The sequence below is a fragment of the Aspergillus sclerotioniger genome, assembly GCF_003184525.1.
Source record: "Aspergillus sclerotioniger CBS 115572 chromosome Unknown BO94scaffold_45, whole genome shotgun sequence".
NCBI lineage: Eukaryota > Fungi > Ascomycota > Eurotiomycetes > Eurotiales > Aspergillaceae > Aspergillus > Aspergillus sclerotioniger.
Window position 1 is genome coordinate 59769 of NW_020291035.1, and position 15827 is coordinate 75595.

At 53.9% G+C, this 15827-nt stretch overlaps 6 protein-coding genes across 6 annotated transcripts; 1 reads left to right on the plus strand and 5 right to left on the minus strand.

Annotated features, from left to right (window-relative positions):
• Window positions 1-9: 9 nt before the first annotated feature.
• BO94DRAFT_560981 (KAR9 family protein) lies at window positions 10-5942 on the minus strand (the record flags this gene model as incomplete). The annotated part of the gene is made up of 5 exons (XM_025614192.1): window positions 10-262; window positions 290-2384; window positions 2415-3413; window positions 3992-4023; window positions 4480-5942. The coding sequence occupies 5 exons, from the start codon at window positions 5940-5942 to the stop codon at window positions 10-12; spliced, it is 4842 nt and encodes a 1613-aa protein (XP_025462100.1).
• A 748-nt stretch (window positions 5943-6690) lies between these two features.
• On the minus strand, window positions 6691-7643 carry BO94DRAFT_540274 (alternative oxidase). The gene is made up of 2 exons (XM_025612883.1): window positions 7512-7643; window positions 6691-7461 (listed from the first exon to the last, which is right to left on the minus strand). The coding sequence occupies exons 1-2, from the start codon at window positions 7634-7636 to the stop codon at window positions 6951-6953; spliced, it is 636 nt and encodes a 211-aa protein (XP_025462101.1). The 5' UTR covers window positions 7637-7643; the 3' UTR covers window positions 6691-6950.
• Window positions 7644-9821: 2178 nt separating this feature from the next.
• Window positions 9822-10689, minus strand: BO94DRAFT_540276 (acylphosphatase). Its single transcript, XM_025612884.1, has 5 exons — window positions 10612-10689; window positions 10484-10514; window positions 10398-10410; window positions 10266-10335; window positions 9822-10170 (listed from the first exon to the last, which is right to left on the minus strand). The coding sequence occupies exons 1-5, from the start codon at window positions 10624-10626 to the stop codon at window positions 9991-9993; spliced, it is 309 nt and encodes a 102-aa protein (XP_025462102.1). The 5' UTR covers window positions 10627-10689; the 3' UTR covers window positions 9822-9990.
• A 484-nt stretch (window positions 10690-11173) lies between these two features.
• Window positions 11174-13234, plus strand: BO94DRAFT_590725 (putative glycerol:H+ symporter (Gup1); the record flags this gene model as incomplete). Its single annotated transcript, XM_025616053.1, has 4 exons — window positions 11174-11435; window positions 11486-11553; window positions 11614-12192; window positions 12242-13234. 4 exons carry the CDS (start codon window positions 11174-11176, stop codon window positions 13232-13234), a joined length of 1902 nt encoding a protein of 633 aa, XP_025462103.1.
• A 429-nt stretch (window positions 13235-13663) lies between these two features.
• BO94DRAFT_590726 (putative HIT finger domain protein) lies at window positions 13664-14692 on the minus strand (the record flags this gene model as incomplete). Its single annotated transcript, XM_025616054.1, has 2 exons — window positions 13664-14358; window positions 14428-14692. The coding sequence occupies 2 exons, from the start codon at window positions 14690-14692 to the stop codon at window positions 13664-13666; spliced, it is 960 nt and encodes a 319-aa protein (XP_025462104.1).
• A 175-nt stretch (window positions 14693-14867) lies between these two features.
• BO94DRAFT_569899 (uncharacterized protein) lies at window positions 14868-15703 on the minus strand. Its single transcript, XM_025614763.1, has 3 exons — window positions 15436-15703; window positions 15269-15374; window positions 14868-15211 (listed from the first exon to the last, which is right to left on the minus strand). Exons 1-3 carry the CDS (start codon window positions 15591-15593, stop codon window positions 15128-15130), a joined length of 348 nt encoding a protein of 115 aa, XP_025462105.1. The 5' UTR covers window positions 15594-15703; the 3' UTR covers window positions 14868-15127.
• Between the last annotated feature and the right edge of the window lie 124 nt (window positions 15704-15827).

Below are 15827 nucleotides of genomic sequence, written 5' to 3' on the forward strand. Positions count from 1 at the left end.
GAAATGCTATTAATGCCCCGAAAACCGCCACGGCGGTCGCTCCCCCAGCTTGCTGCGTGACGTCTCCTTGCTCTTCGGTAACGGAATCAAACTGATCCGTCGGTTCGCTGAATGCCCCAGCGCCGTCCCCGGCCGCGGCGCCTTGGTCGGACTCGCCAGACCCCGGTCGTAGTCGTGTGATACACTGCGACTGAAGGACAACCCCGCATAGCTCTGCCGGCTGCGCGGCGCATTCGACATGCCCTCCGGCCGCCGGAGCTTGCTGTACGGCGGAGGATCCAGAAGTGACCCCCCAGGAGTAGGGGAGCCCTGTCGCACCGGACTGCGCGACGCCAGCCGGCTGGACACCCGACTCAAGGACCGCGCAGTCATCGGTCCAGGGGACATCGACATGTCGCGCCGGAACGGTCCCATTGGAACCGTCGACGCGGGCCGGCTGGAGGGTTTGCGCACCGGTGACGGGTTGGGCTTGCTGGTATACAAATCGTTGGTGTTGGTGCTGGTGGTCCACCGCGGACGGTTGGCCAGTGCCGATGGCGTCTGTGCTGGCGGCCGGGATCCCGACTTACGCGCGGCGGGCGTGGGGGTGACCGCTCCGGCTCGACTAGGCGACCGCGCCGTGAGTGTAGTGGTAGCCTTGGGAAGGGCCGACTTCTTGCTCGTCAGTGTCGTCGCCGCCTGCGGAATGCCCGAGTACCGTCGCATCTTCGACATCGTCGTGCGCGCTGCCGAACTGACCGAGCTGCCACGCCGGCTGGACGTCCCCATGGGCGTCGCACATCCCTTGAGAGGGTTGGCGGGTGTCATGACCACCGACGAGGCCGGCGAACTGCCCGGAGTATCGGCCACGCTGCCGGTCAAAGGGCTATCCATCGTGACAATGCTGGAGATGGAGTCCCGGAGATGCTGCGATCGGACAAAGTTGATGTCCTCCAGCCAGTCATCCATGGCCCGGATACTCGCCCTCAACGCGTCGACTCGCGAAGTCATATCCGACAGCAGCCGCAGAGTCTCGCCGTTCACCGTGAGTCGGTCGTTGACCCCCTTGCGAATAATGCCCACCACCCGTTCGATCGCGGCCACGTAGTGCTGCTTCTTAGCCTCGTAGCTTTCAACCCGCTTCGTAAACAGTGGCGGGTCGTGGATATGCACCCCCGTCTCGATAGCCTCCTGCAATTTGGCGATGCTCCGCTCCACCGAATCAAACATCTTCTGCGCCTGTCCGCCTGCATTGCGGAACACCAGGATCCAGCGGTCTTCGTTCAGCTCCTTCTGCAGCGCGTCCGCGTCCGCCTCCAGCGTCTGGTAGCGTTTCTCGAGCTGGGTTCGCCGTTCCTCGAGATCCTGGCACGCACTGGGAAAGATCTTCTCGGCCCGTGACTGGAACATGGACAGCCGCATCGGTAGGAAATCCAGCGATGCCCGCAGCGGTTGAATCCGCGCAAACAGCGCGATCAGGTTCGAGTGATTCGTGTCGTCCTGCGGGGTTTGGATGACGGGCATGTCGAGGGCGGGCGGTCCAGTCAGGATGGGATCGATGCTGAGCCGTTTGCCAGACAACATCCGTCGGCTCGACGGGGTCTCTTCCACGATGGTCTCCAGCTCGCTGATGTCAAGTCCCGAGGCACTGGAGTCCTGCTCGCCGGCGAGCGTCCAGTGCCGTTTCTCTTCCATCTCGAAGATCAGCTCACTGAGGCTCTCAACCTCGGCCCCAACATCGCCCAAGACATTCGCCCATAGCTCTTCCCACTCCATCGCCAACTCCACTTGCTCTTTGACCCCCCGCAGTCGATTCTTGATTTGCGCCCAGCTCTGGATGATGGTGTCCATCTGCACCACGATCGTCTGCAGACTGTCGGTACTCACGATACCAATGTCGTCGCGCAGTTGGACGTCTTCGATTGCCCGGACGTAGACATTGATTAATCCTTCGAACCGGATTATCGCCTTGTCCACCCCTTCCAAGCCCTCTCGCCCGGCCGCAGCCGCCCATTCCACCTCGTCTTCCGCATCCAGCCCGCCCAACACGTCGGACGCCTTCTTGACCCAGATTTGAATCTGCTCCGCAGCCCCGGTCAGCGCTCGAACCGCCGCCGGGGCGGTTGCTATCGTGGCAATACTAGCCTCGAGCACAGACGGTTGCGGGAGGGCGATGGACGTGAGCTGGGAGAGTTGATTGCTAAACGAGGCGCGCGAGAAGGAGTAGATGGATTCGGTGCGCTGTAGGCCTTGAGGGTTGAAATAGGATTGAGAGTTAGATGAAATGGTTGATGTCGGGCGCGAAGTCTCTTTGGGCGGGGGAGGGGGTGGATGCGACTCGCTGTCACTGGTGCTTTGTAAGTATTTCTCGTAATCTGTCTTTTCGGATATGTCAGATTGCGTGGCTGGCCCGGGGACCAGTGGTACTGGAGCACGCTGAACAATAGACATGACTGGATCTTCCTCGACCACCTCTTCAACTATCTTCTCTGGTTGCTCTCCAACCACTTCTGTGAGCGTGGGCTCTTCCACTTGCTCTTCTGGCTCCTCCTCCGGCTCTTCTTCAATCACCTCTTCTGTAAGTCTGGATACCTCAGGCTCTTCAACCGCCTCCTCTGCGAGTGTGGATACCTCTGGCTCTTCAACCGCCTCTTCTGCAAGTGTGGATATCACCGGCTCTTCAATTGCCTCTTCTGCAAGTGTGGGTACCTTGGGCTCTGGCTCGATCGCGTCTTCACTAAAGCTGGGCTCTTCCAGTTGCGCCGACTCCTGGCCCAGAAGCAGATCCAAGAGACGGTCCGAGTGAGGTGTCGCCGCTTCCTCCAGCTCCTCTAGTATCTCTTCCGGTAGCTCTGGGTCAGGAACTTCTAAATAGCCGGGATCACTCTGCTGCTGTTTCTTGTCCTTGTGAAGCCGTGGGAGAGCATTCCACGCGCGACCTTTCTTTTCGATCTTAATAGATGATGCTTTCTGGTGTAAACTTTCAAGCTCTTTGATGTGCTCCTCTGGAATCCGACCCACTGCGCCGGCGATCCGAGAGGGACTATTGGTTTTGTTGCTGCCGTCCAGTAACTTGACGCGGGCGGCGAGGCCGGGGGATAAGCGGCGGAGAATGGACGGGCGGATGAGCGATTTGTCGGAACCAGGATCGTGAGATTCGTCGGCGTCGTCTTCGTGATGACTGGTACTCCCGAAACTGCGGAGGCTTCGTAGGGACGACTTGGACTTGATTCGTCGCGGTGTGGCTTTGTCGGCGGCGGAGATAGACACGGCGGGTGGAGGAGGAGGAGGAGGGGAGAAGAGCTGCGACGTGGACAAGTTGGGCCCGGAATCCGGGGGGTCGGCAGTCGCAGTGGTGGCCGTTGACGCGGCGGACATGGCACGCATGGGTGCGATCCACGAGGCGACCGCACTGGCCTGTAAAATCAAAGGGACTAAACGGTTTAGTGAAGAACGACGGTGGGTGGAGGAATGTGGTTGATGGGCTGAGGATGCGCCAACACTGCGGCGGGCTATGTCAGCTAGTATGCTTTCTGGCCTGCCCCCTATCCGGTTTCAGGCTGGCCGGGCAATCAATCAGTCAGGCTGGGAAGATGCACTTCGGTTGGGCAACCGGCTGCACTCGGGGGGATTAATGTGTGTGTTCTTCAGCACCAGAAAAAAGAACCGTCGGGAAGACCCGGCTACATGATAGAGCATTGGGCAGCAGTGTGCAAGAAAGAAGCAGAGAGCGAGAGAGGGAGGGAGAGGGAGGAAGAGGCCCGGAATGGAGGGAGAATGAATGGGGCGGCGGCAACCTGGCCCCTTCAGGTCTCAGGCCGATCACCCGCCTGAGGAACGAACCTCCCTGAACCTGAACTCTCAAGGCAAATTTCCTTTCCAACTTCAGTTCCCTCCGTCGGTGAACTCTAATCCCGGCCCACCAAGAACGCGCACCGTTACACGGGCGCGTCGTTTGTTATCTCCCTCGGTTTTTACTGAGGAACATTGCTAAGCATCCGGAAATCAAAACATGGCATTCTCGCTACCAGCCTCTCGGCCAGCCTGCCAGCCTGCCAGCCGTCTTATGTACAAGCCCATCCATGGAACCCTCCCGCGACCCCCAATGCAAAATATAAACCAAAAGAAGGCAATTAGAGATAAATAGTGGGAATTAGAAGTGAATGCTGATCGGAACAAAGAACAGCCCAAGGAGCGTAGAGAACACGAATTTATAGACCCGCCCCCAGCCTTCCGGTCGGGAGCAAGCAGAAAAAGAGGTGCGAAACCAGAAAATTCAAACCCGACTGCACTCCGACAAGTAAGGGGTATCAAGGTGGTCGGAGTGGACAGCAAACAAACGCAATAACCAGTCGCCATACGTGGTCCCAATCGCTCCCAATGGGTCCCCATCATTAGAACTCAACTTTCCCCTCCAGCGAGGTTGTGAATGTATACCGCTCCGGTGCCCCTCAGGCAGGTCGGATCACTAGATCGTCTGGGGGAAGGCTCGCTGCAGACGCTCTCCTCTCCCGCCAGTCCCGGACGAGCTCTTCCCGGACCACTTTACACCAGGCCAGAAGAGCCGTGTCGAACTGCTTCCAGGCCTCGTCGCTGTTGCCGTGTACAATCCCCATCACATCCAGCTCCAGCTTCGTCTCCCATCGGAGCTCTGCCGCCTTCACCCAGAAACGCAGGTTCTCGGCACGTCGGTATGGCTTGGCAACATCCTCGTGGTAGGTTTTGATGTCGAAGAACGGTCGCTTCGAGTTCTTGACGGCAAAGTTATGTGCGCGCACCAGGTCGCGGCCATCCCGCAGTTTCTCCAGCAGGGCGGGTGGCGGTGAGTTCTCCTCCGGCGCAGTCCATGTCGGAAGCTGCGCGTCGGCGCCGATCAGACTACGCAGGAACAATGTCTCTCGTTCCCGCTCTTTACCCAGCCATTCCCCCTCGGTCCAAAGCCAGGCTGCTCGTTCTTTGGCTTCAAACGACTCTAACTGGGCCTCGCGGGCCAACATGTCTCGCACATTGGCCATCCATCCTACAATGGCAGACCGCTCGTCATCGCGCAGTCCGTCGGCGAAATTCCGAGACGCCCACCGCTTCAAGACCTCCAGCACATTGAACAGCTCCTGCCGTATGTCGCGCTCATTTTTGATGGATGCGAGTCGGTCGGGCCGTTCATGTGCAGTGTAGTAGATCTTGGCGGCTCGGATCGCAAAAGTGACAGTATCTAAGACCCGCATGCCCTGGATCTCTTGCCAGGTCTGCGGGGTCGCTTCCGCGGGCACCTGACGCGAGGGGTCGTCTGCACTGTCAGGTCCATCATCACTCGAAAGACTAATCCGAGGGGGGACCATCTCCGCCGGTGGTTCTTTCTGGGAGTCGATGGATTCGATACTGCGTTCGGCCTTCTCCATCGCATCCCGCAAATCCTTCCGCAGAGCCTTGAGTTTGGGTGGGGGTGGGATGTGGTGTGTTTTGATGCTGTAGGTGCTGACCGTGGGAGGCAGCATGACTTCAACCTCGTCATCATACACCTCGTCCAGCGGATCCATGCTTTCTTCCTCCGTGGGGCTAGCACTGGTTGGACTGGCAGTCAGGTCGTCGATAAACCGGGCATTGGGGGTCAGGAGTAGCCGCGGCATATCCTCCGGTTTCTTCTTCTTCCAATCACGAGCTTGAGCACCTTTGCCATCCAGTAGACCTGTCCGCGCAAAGTAGTATTGCAGATGAGCAATGCTACCCAGGCTCATGACACTCTCCCGGTTCTTGGCGGACTCCGCAAACTCGGCCCCCTGAGGACGGATGTACCCTCGTCGTTTGGACGAGATGGAAACGGAGGACCTGGCATCGGCGGAAGTGGCGGAAGATGTCGAAAGAGAGGAAACGGTTGAAAAGGTCCGGTCTGGGGACGGGCAAGAGGAGATGGCCGGCGTCGCTGGGATGGAGGGGGAGGGCGAGGAGGCACGGACAGGGGCCATGAATTCGGGCTCGAGGGAGTCATCCATGATGGCGCACGTTAATCTTGAGGGCTCGTTCGAACGGAGGGTAGTACTTTCGCAGACGATAGATCTCAACGGTTTGGCGTTGGAGGCACAGATCCGGTTTGGGCGAGATATGGGTATGCCTCACACTAAGCAAGAAAGGACAGGTGGTCGTCGGGGCGCGAACGTTTTGACGTGATTAAAAATAGGGATAAGTGCTCGGATGAGTGACTGGTGATGGTGATCGATCGGCCGACGAAATTAATTTTGGGGGGCGCGAAAGGGGGATTTTTACCACTAAAGGGGGGAAGCGGGTCGATGGCCGCGGTGCCAACACGTCGTCTTTGTCGGACGTGCGGACTGGCAAGATAATTAACTGCGCGAGGATTATTTATAGGAAAGTCGCTTTCTTTTTATTTGATCAGTCGGTGGACCCTGAACGAATAGCCGAGTCACCTCATGAGGAGGTGATTGGGGGGAGGGAATCTATCTCCTATTTCCGCCGGGAGAAGTAGAGTGACTACGACTAGGTACTACTGCCTAGGGTCAGGTACCACCAGCACGCCGAGGTCGAGTACGTACCAGTGGATGGACTACTCCTAAGTAATGTTAATATTAAGTCCCAAGCCAGCAATCCGTCCGGGCGGCCCTTGGCCTGGCTCGGCCTAGCGTCCCCCGGTGCCTGGAAGCCCCGCATCCAAACTTCGGCACGGATTCCAAGCCATCTTTCAGCCAGGAACATCCCCGGGTTGCTGCCAGTCCTTCTCATCTCGCACCTGGGGTCTGAAACACATTGCAAGCCATGGTATTCGTTATCATTGTTGAGAGGGGATCTATCTGCAGGAAATAAAGACGCTAATCACTACTTTTGGGACACCAGCTCGTTGAGCCCAGTGTTGCCAATTAAAAAGGTCAGACAGAAGAAAGAAGAAAGAAGAACAAGCAATCTGCATGGTAATCGGTCCCGCCGTATACACATGCAAGGGAGTCATCGATCGGACGATCTCAGATAACCTCCTCCCGCTCCCACCCCGTCGACTTCAGATTCGCGATTCCCTTGTTCGGATGTGGTTTGGTCGGATCCTTGTACTTTGCTGCATACGGGTTGGGGTCCGCCGCCTGGTTTAAGTTTCCCAGAGTGTGGTTCACCTCTCGGTGTTTGGCTTCGTCTGCCCGGACATACAGCAGCAGATCCTTCATACTGCGCTGGCCCTCCGGCATCTTCCAATATTGAACGGCGATCTCGGGCGCCTCCGTCTTCTCCCATGCGGGAAGCTTTCCGCTTTCAATCTCTTGGATTGCTCGCGTGTAAGTGATCACCGCTTCCTCTTCCAGGTATCCGACGAATCGGTGGCATATGCGTGGCGACAGCAGGTAAGAGATGAAAAATCCGTTGAAGAAGACTCCTTGCGCTCCGAGAACCATGAGGCGCATGAACCACCCCGGTTCTGCGAGCTTGAGGAATGTCAGCAAATGCATACGTTCGTTGTATGCCTCTTCGAGCAGTGTCTCAATCCTAAAGGATGTTAGTATCTTTTAAGCAAGATATACCGGCAGGAACCATACCATCCGTTGTCTCTCTTCATGCGCCGCAGACTTCTCAGATGTCTCAACATGCCTCCAACCATGCCTGGCACACCGGCCACGCTCTCCAGGAAGATAAAGCGCGTAAGCCACTTTTGCTCGGTCATCTTGAACTTGGCCTCGTTTTCTTTCCCCGCAGGAGGGTGTCGATATCCAGTCACCAAATCCATACCCCATCTCAGCATTCGCACGGTTCCCAATGCAACCCAATCGGCCCAGTTCTTTGCGTCTCGATGGGCGATAATGACTTCTTTCATCTGTGCATCGGTATAGCTGGTATTGTCAGCTTCTGACTAGCCAGTATGGTATGAGGTAAGCTTACATAGGATGAACCCAGGCTGTTTCCACCTCCTTGACATGAGGGGCATTTGGTGGGGGGAAGAATTCCTTGATCTGTGGTTTGGGTGTAGTCGATATGAATCGCTTTGCGGCTGTCTTCTGTCGGTTCGCCACCAACGAACTGCTACATCGCAGTCCATTCATAGCAACGACACTGAAGTAGCCTCGAGCGGTAAGGTGCATATATGACTTGGGGATGGCAGCCCGAATGGGCGCCGTGGCTGTCAACGAGTTCATCGTGATATAAACCAGCGAGGGGTGATATCGTAGCACTTGATGGATATTGATGGTATGAAACCCAATAAGATATTCGTTATAGTAATCGTTGTCTGGTCTGATTACATGTACAACCCGCTACACCCCCTTCCCTATTTATACTCCGCGCCAGCAAAATTTTCTGATCTATTCACTGCCTCGTATCCAGGTGTGACTCTATGGGAGGGTCGGCAAAAGCCGGAGTGCCACCGGAACCGTACAAAACGGCAGCAAGGGAAGTCACGCGGATCGAAAAGATCCAGATCCGTCAGCCCCAAGACCCGGGTTTCTGACATTTACAAAGCAATTAAGGCTCAAATCTGCTCAGCCGAGTTTCCAAGTTAATTGGTATCCACGGTAACTTTGCCTCTGATGGTTATTGATCTATAGGGTGAAATTTTCGTGGAGGTACTTGGTCTGGATCGGGGCTTCCGCCGCCACATCAGACATGGTACCTGGAGGGTGCCTTAAACCTTCGATTTCTCGTCATGGTGAATTATTTGTCGATGTTTAAGAGGTCAATAAGTCATCCTTTGATGGGAATCATCTACAGTAGTATTATCCAGATGACCAGTACCCATCACGTTGAGCCCGAAGATGGACTTCCCATCTGACAGACATGGGCTACGGAGTACAGCCATTACCTCATAACAAACAACAAAGGGGGCAGATAGATAGCGTCACCAATAAACCATTTACTAGTACTAATACTCCCGGCTCGGCATTGAATCCCACCCTCTCCATAATTCATCTAAACCCATCCATCGTCTATCGAATCCAACCCCCCAGGTCTCAATAGCCTACATTACCATCCTTACTAGCGGGATACCACTCCCCTGCAGTGACAGTCAAGCTCCATCCGCCTGCATTTCCCGGTGGGTCTTACTACTGTAAGCCTAGAACGGACGTAGAAGGCTCCCAGGCATCACAGTATGCTATACCTAGACTACACTCAATACTCTCACCTTAAACTCCAATATCGATAACAGTAGTTGAATAAGTGGATATAAGTGAGTATTGTCCAAGTCAAAGCAATTTGAAATCACTCCCCATTATTGCTAGCGATAGGTGGAGGAATATCGGGGTAACTTCGCTACTGTTATGGGATTACACGGTTTGCTTGTATCGTGTGGTCTGGATTCGGCGTCTGTCGGGATGGGGATTATTCATCCTAACCTATCCCATCCTGAGTGGAGGGAGGGGAGTTTGCTCGGTGTGGTGTTTGGGTTGGTTTGTTGCTTGTTGTTTGTGTTTGTGTTTGTTTGTAGTATCTTGATGTTTATTTTGTGAAGAATGTGACGTGAAGAATGTGTGCCTATCTGCCAGTTTGTTTTCCAAGGCCTCGTGGTATGCACATACCAAACTGAAGTAGATGTCTTACAAAGACGAAAGGTCAAAAAGCCAAATCTTCATGTCAGATATCATCTGAAGAATGACATCAAAATGCATAGGATTGACTCCGTGTTCCATTCTCCCTGGGGGCCGCCTGATCGGGTGGACCCGGGATGTCCAGTGAGTCAAGGCATGCCGAAGATAACTCGGGATTGGGCCGGGGTCTGCTCCGTTCATTGACGACACTTGCTTTGTACTATTGCCTAGAGGCCGGTGAACATTTGGAGATAGGGCTGGCTATTACTATTTTCTGGCGGTTCTTTTTTGAGTTGTCTACCTGGGTACGTACTCGTCTCTCATGTGACGCTTCCATACTCCGTACTCCGTAGGTAAGACTACTAAAAATAGGCTACTGTACTGTATAAGCAAGACAGACCATCCCCATCTAGGCATCCACGACATAAACACCCCAGTATATCCGTATTTCCATCTTTAGCATCTAACACAATAACCATGGGAAGAGAAAGAAAAGAGTTTATTGGGTGCCCTCATATCCCGACTCTGAAGTCTTCATGAACCCGAATTCTACCTCGCCGTCCTTTGGTGCAATCTCTTTCTTCTCCAACTTGACGACGTGAGCGTGACGGGGCCCGTTATTGATGTCTTTGAGGAGCTTTTGGATGGATTCTTCGGTTCCTTGGGCTTCGCCTTCTACCTGGTTGGGATTTCAGTATTTGAGATGCCAGTGGAGATGAAGGCTGGGGGGATGATATAGTATTAAGGCTATGGGGGAAGAAAGTTGGGACGAACCCTTCCGCAGTGAGTGTTCTTTACCCAGCCTTTTAGGTCATAGTCGGCTGCTCTTCGCTGGGTAAAGTCCCTATAGTTGGGGTTTGTGTCTTAGTTGGTTGTGCATGTAGGGGAAAGAGTGGGTATAGTTACCGGAATCCAACACCTGTAAGAAGTTGTAGTATTAGAGACTTGATATTGGATACATGATATGATGTATCTATGGGAAGGGAACTCGCCTTGGACCGTGCCAGACACTTTGAATGCAATCTGGGGTATCCATGTTAGTTCACTGGTATAGATGACGTAGCCGAGAAGGTAACGTCCCGCGTGGGCTACTCAGGTGGGCAGGGGTTGGGGGACTGACACGCTGCGATGCCATCTTGATGGATGTGTATGATCTTTTCCAGAGCATAGAAGAGATCATTAACGTTTGAGGTTTTGATAATTGCAATTGTTGGCCATGAACCTGTTAAGCAGATGGAGCTTAGTCATCTGATATCATGAGGGGTCCACCACTGCTGCTTTCCTGATCCGGCATTGGCTTGCGATCTGGATACACTAGTCCATATTCAGTAAGGTTTGTCTAATGGCCAATCAGCACATGTTCATCTGGATTAGTCACTTATCAAGGTGCCTCCAATGTGCACGGTATATCTACGCCATGGCTATCAACAGTAAATTATCTGTGGGATATGAGGTGTTTTTGTGTAATACTTAATAGATCTCCTTCTCCGTCTCACCATTCAAAAGCAACGTTGGTTGGTTGGGCGTGCTGACACTGCCCCAGCGGAGATCCGCCCCTGAGCCAAAAATGGAATCTGCGATGATCTCCCCAGCATTATTGTTCCGGTGCCTCTCCGCACTCCCTCTCATTGTCTTCCCTCACTCATCTTTGCGGGCTTGCACTACGCAATGCTAGTGCTAAGATGCCTCGCTCAGTATTCTCGTGGCTTCGGGGGCTATACTCTCTTGATACTCTAGACACTCGTCTTACTGTCTCTTCCACTACTCCGCCCAAGGTCACCGCAGGCGATACGCGACCGGCCTCTGCCAGAGATGCCCGCGCACAAGCGATTGCTCGCAATGCCTCCCCTCCGAAATGGCAGACATTCGAGTTCTACATCTACTACGTCGTCTTTCTCATCGCTGTGCCATTGATGTTCATAACGGCCATCGGTGTATCTCAAGGTAAGCTTAGAACTCAGACGCGGGAGGGGCCATTCTGACTTGACTTGTAGAAAGCCATCCTACATATTCAACTTACTCTGACCTACTGTCTCCTGGCTGGATCCTTGGGCGCAAAGTTGTGGGTAATCACTCGTCCAACCGTTCTGTATCCGACGCTAACTGCCTCTTCTCCTGCTAGGATAACTCCGATGCTCAGTACTCGTCGTTCCGCGACAACATACCCTACCTGCTGGTGCTACTAGTCGGTCATCCGTTGCTTCGCCGCGTGTATAATTCCTATGTGCACCCAGTCAATACAGATGCCGGCCCCTCTAAGCCTTCCACAGCAGCCCTTGCCGGGGATGCGCGTCTCACCCAGCGGACAGGCTTCGACTTCTACTTTGCACTAGTGTTCATCGCAGCTCTCCACGGTGTCTCCGCTCTGAAAGTCCTCGCCATTCTATACGTGAACTACAAAATCGCCAAAATTTTACCCCGCAAATATATTCCTGCGGCGACCTGGACATTCAACATTGGAACGCTCTTTGCCAATGAACTCTGCGCCGGCTACCCACTCGAACGAGTGGCTGCTTTATTAGCGTCTCAAGGTGGTGCAGAACAGGATGCACCATTGGTACTCTGGGGCCGTTTTCTTGACGGATTTGGAGGTATAATGCCTCGGTGGGAGATCCTCTTCAACATTACGATCCTCAGGTTGATTAGCTTCAACATGGATTACTATTGGAGTCTTGATTACCCTGCCGGCAGTCCTATCGAAGTAAGTACATGGTCCCCTCTCGAGTACGACCATGCCTGACAGACATAAGAAGAAACAAGTCGACCCCGCAGCCCTATCGGAGCGTGATCGTGTCAATATCCCCGCGGAGCCGTCCGCGTTCAATGGGCGTTACTACCTCGCCTACGTTCTATACGCACCGCTTTACCTGACCGGTCCCATTGTGACATTCAACGACTACATTTCTCAGCAAAGATTTGCACCACCGTCTCTTACCCGGACTCGAACCATCCTTTATGGCGTTCGCTTTTTCCTAACGCTCTTTGCCATGGAGCTGATCCTGCATTATATCTACGCCGTGGCCATTTCTAAAGCCTCTCCTGACTGGTCCCTGTACACAGCCGGTCAACTCAGCATGTTGGCGTACTTCAATCTGCATATCATCTGGCTTAAGTTATTGATCCCTTGGCGGTTCTTCCGTCTTTGGGCTTTAGTCGATGGAATCGACCCCACGGAGAACATGATACGCTGTGTCTCAAACAACTACTCTCCGTCGTCCTTTTGGCGTGCATGGCACCGCTCCTTCAACCGTTGGATCGTGCGCTATCTGTACGTGCCTCTGGGTGGAGGTAGCAGGGGCAGTGCTGGCCATGGTAAATCTTCCGGGATGTACGCCAAAGCCCGCCAAATCCTCAACACGCTCATTGTCTTCACCTTTGTTGCTCTCTGGCATGACATCAACCCCCGTCTCCTCATGTGGGGCTGGCTCATTACCCTCTTCGTCCTGCCAGAAGTCATTGGCAAGTTGCTATTCCCAGCCAGCAGGTGGCGCTCACAACCCACAGCGTATCGCTTCATCTGCGGAGTTGGAGCCGTCGGCAACGTCCTAATGATGATGATCGCCAACCTGGTCGGATTTGCCTTGGGTATGGATGGATTGAATGGCCTTTTGGCTGGCATATTGGGGTCTTGGGCCGGCATCGCTTACCTCATATCCGCGTGCTGTGCTCTATTCGTTGGAGTCCAGGTCATGTTTGAGATCCGTGAGGAGGAAGCACGAGCTGGTATTAACTTGAAGTATTGATCTATCTGTGAATATTGTACAGCATTGGTTAGCAGTACTGCTAGAAAAGCAAGACATACTATCCAATAAGTATAGGCGCTAGGTCATCGAGATGCCCGTGTCACTCCGCATTAGGACAAAATTGTCCTCTAGTCCTTTTCTGTTCGAGGAGTGGCCTGAGAGCCCTGTAAGCTGTGCTTTTCTGCAAGTAGTGTCATCCCGACCTTGCAGTAATAAGTTTGGTGCAGCGTCGTATACAATCCTTGAGTCGGTAAAGCATGGTCCGAATGCTTAGGACATGTGATGTCCCTTGCCACGAGGGCGACACGAGTCTGCAAATCCGGACCTAGATCCCAAAGCAGCAGCCTTCTTTAACCCGAACAACCCTTTCCCAGGGGCTGATATCATCTCACCTATCCGCTTTCCCATTCCAAGATAAGCATCCCTCCCTCAAAAGAACGCTCCACACCTCGAATCCTCATGCACCTTATAACAATCCAACCCACACGTCCGCAAATGGCAATTCTTGCACCGAATCTTCCCCCAGTACCCGCACATGCAGCAGAAATACCTCGGCGATTTCCTCGTTATCGGCGGCCCTGCACGAGATGCGTTATATGTCAAAGGTGGTTCGGCGATCAAAGCCTGCATGATCCGGTCCGAGGGGGCGGAGGGGATATATGATCGTAGAAGGGGATCGTTGTCGTGTTCGGATTTTATCAGTTCGGTGGTGTTTTCGGATGGGTCTTCGTCTTTGTCTGTGTCTGTGTCTGGAGCTGGAGTTGTCCGGGGTTGCGTCTGGGTGTCGGGCTCGGTTGTTTCGGCGGCGGTGGTTACGGTGGAGGCGCGGGAGGACGTTGGGGCGATGGAGGGTTGTTTTCTTTGGCGAGAGGTGTCGGATTTTTTTGTTGTATTTGTTGTGACTGTGGTGAGTGGCGTTGAGCTGCGGCGGGAGGAGGGAATGGTGGTGGTAGTGGGTTTGGTGATTTTGTTGATGGAGGGTCGGTGGTGGGAGGAGGCGGCTTGTTGGGCTTGGGTGGTTGCTTGTTGGGCTAGGGAGGCTTCTTCATCGTCGAGGTAGTTGCGGAAGGTCTTTTGGGATTGAAGGATTCGGCGCACGTTGGAGGTTACTTTGCCTCTTGTTCCTAAAGGAGTGGAGGTTAGTAGGAAGGGGGGAGGATGGGTGTGGGTGGGTGGGTGGGTGTTGTATATACCTCGACCAGATACATCTTTCTGTTTTACCGGAATTGGGATTTGAGTGTCCCGGTGGTTCTCGCGATCAAGTTCTGCTAGATGGCGAACGATCGCATTGCTCTGTCGTGAGGAAAGGTCCGCTCGGCCTGGATCCCGGATCCCGCGTTTGCGGCCGATGGCGGGCGTGATGGCCGCCTTGGCTGGGTCGAAGCCGCGATCCGGGACATATGTCCATCCTGGGGTGGCATGGGTGGTTGTGCTGGGAAGGAGTTCGACGTGATACATGGTTTGATGAACGAGAATAGGGGTGGATGGGGATCATGATTAAATCGGGTTGCTGGATCTCCGCGAAAATGATGGCAAGAGCCGGTCCCGTGGCTCGCGCCGTTTGTCCTGTTTGCAGCGAGCTTCGTCGATGACGCTGTCATTCACCTCGACTGATATGTCACAGAGCTATAATGTCCAAGAATTTTATGGTAAGTAAGCATCAATATTTATAGGCAGATACTCCTTTGTAATACAGGGCTAGGTTCCATTGAGCGACCATCCATCGCTGTCCTCCTTCCGGAGCTCATCCGTCCGGACCCTGCAATCAGACTAAATAACATGCTAAGTTGAAACTCACGAACAATAAAGAAAATGACAATCAGGACTGTGAGCGACAGGTAGAGTGACGGAATGTACGATGCAATAAGTTCAGGATTTTGCGATTAGCCTAGCTCATTTCTTCTTCTGTAGCTGGTCGACCTTCGTTTCTAGTTCACCAATGTACGTCTGCAGCTTTTGCGTCGCCGATTGAAGAGCCTGATGATAACAATTAGCAGTCCCTTGGGAGTAAGCCGGGGAAAGTAAGATGCGTACAATGATGTCTTCAGTTAGCATCTCGTTCGCGATCCTGTATTCTCCCAGGACATAGAAGTAGACTCCAGCGCTGGCAGCAAGCGCGCCGGAAAGAAAGCCGAAAATTCTAATTCATGATCAGTGGTCCATTCAGCACCGATACAGAGTCCAGACTGGGATGAATATACCCTCCGCGAAATGCGCCCACGGGCTTCTTCGTAGGCAGAGTGGGCGCGGCTTCCCTCATGAAGGGCGAGACCGAAAAGCTCCGCGCCGGGACGAAGGCCGGCTTGGTTGCGACAGAGCGCAAGCCCGGCAACATTCTCTTGCACACGTTCATGGTCATGAGCAAAGGGATGGTCTGAAGTGGTAATCAGTACAGAGCATAGTTCAGTAGTGACCCGATGCTCTCACATTGGAAGGAGGTGAAGTTGGGCGCTGGAGCTTTGGGATGAGTGACGTTGGAGATGCCGTTTCGGGCGGAGACTGCGGGTGCTGCCGGCCCAATAACCCTCGGCGCGCGTCAATCACGCCGCGCTGGCTGGCTGTCGCTGGCTATTAAATTTCCCGCCTATGATGT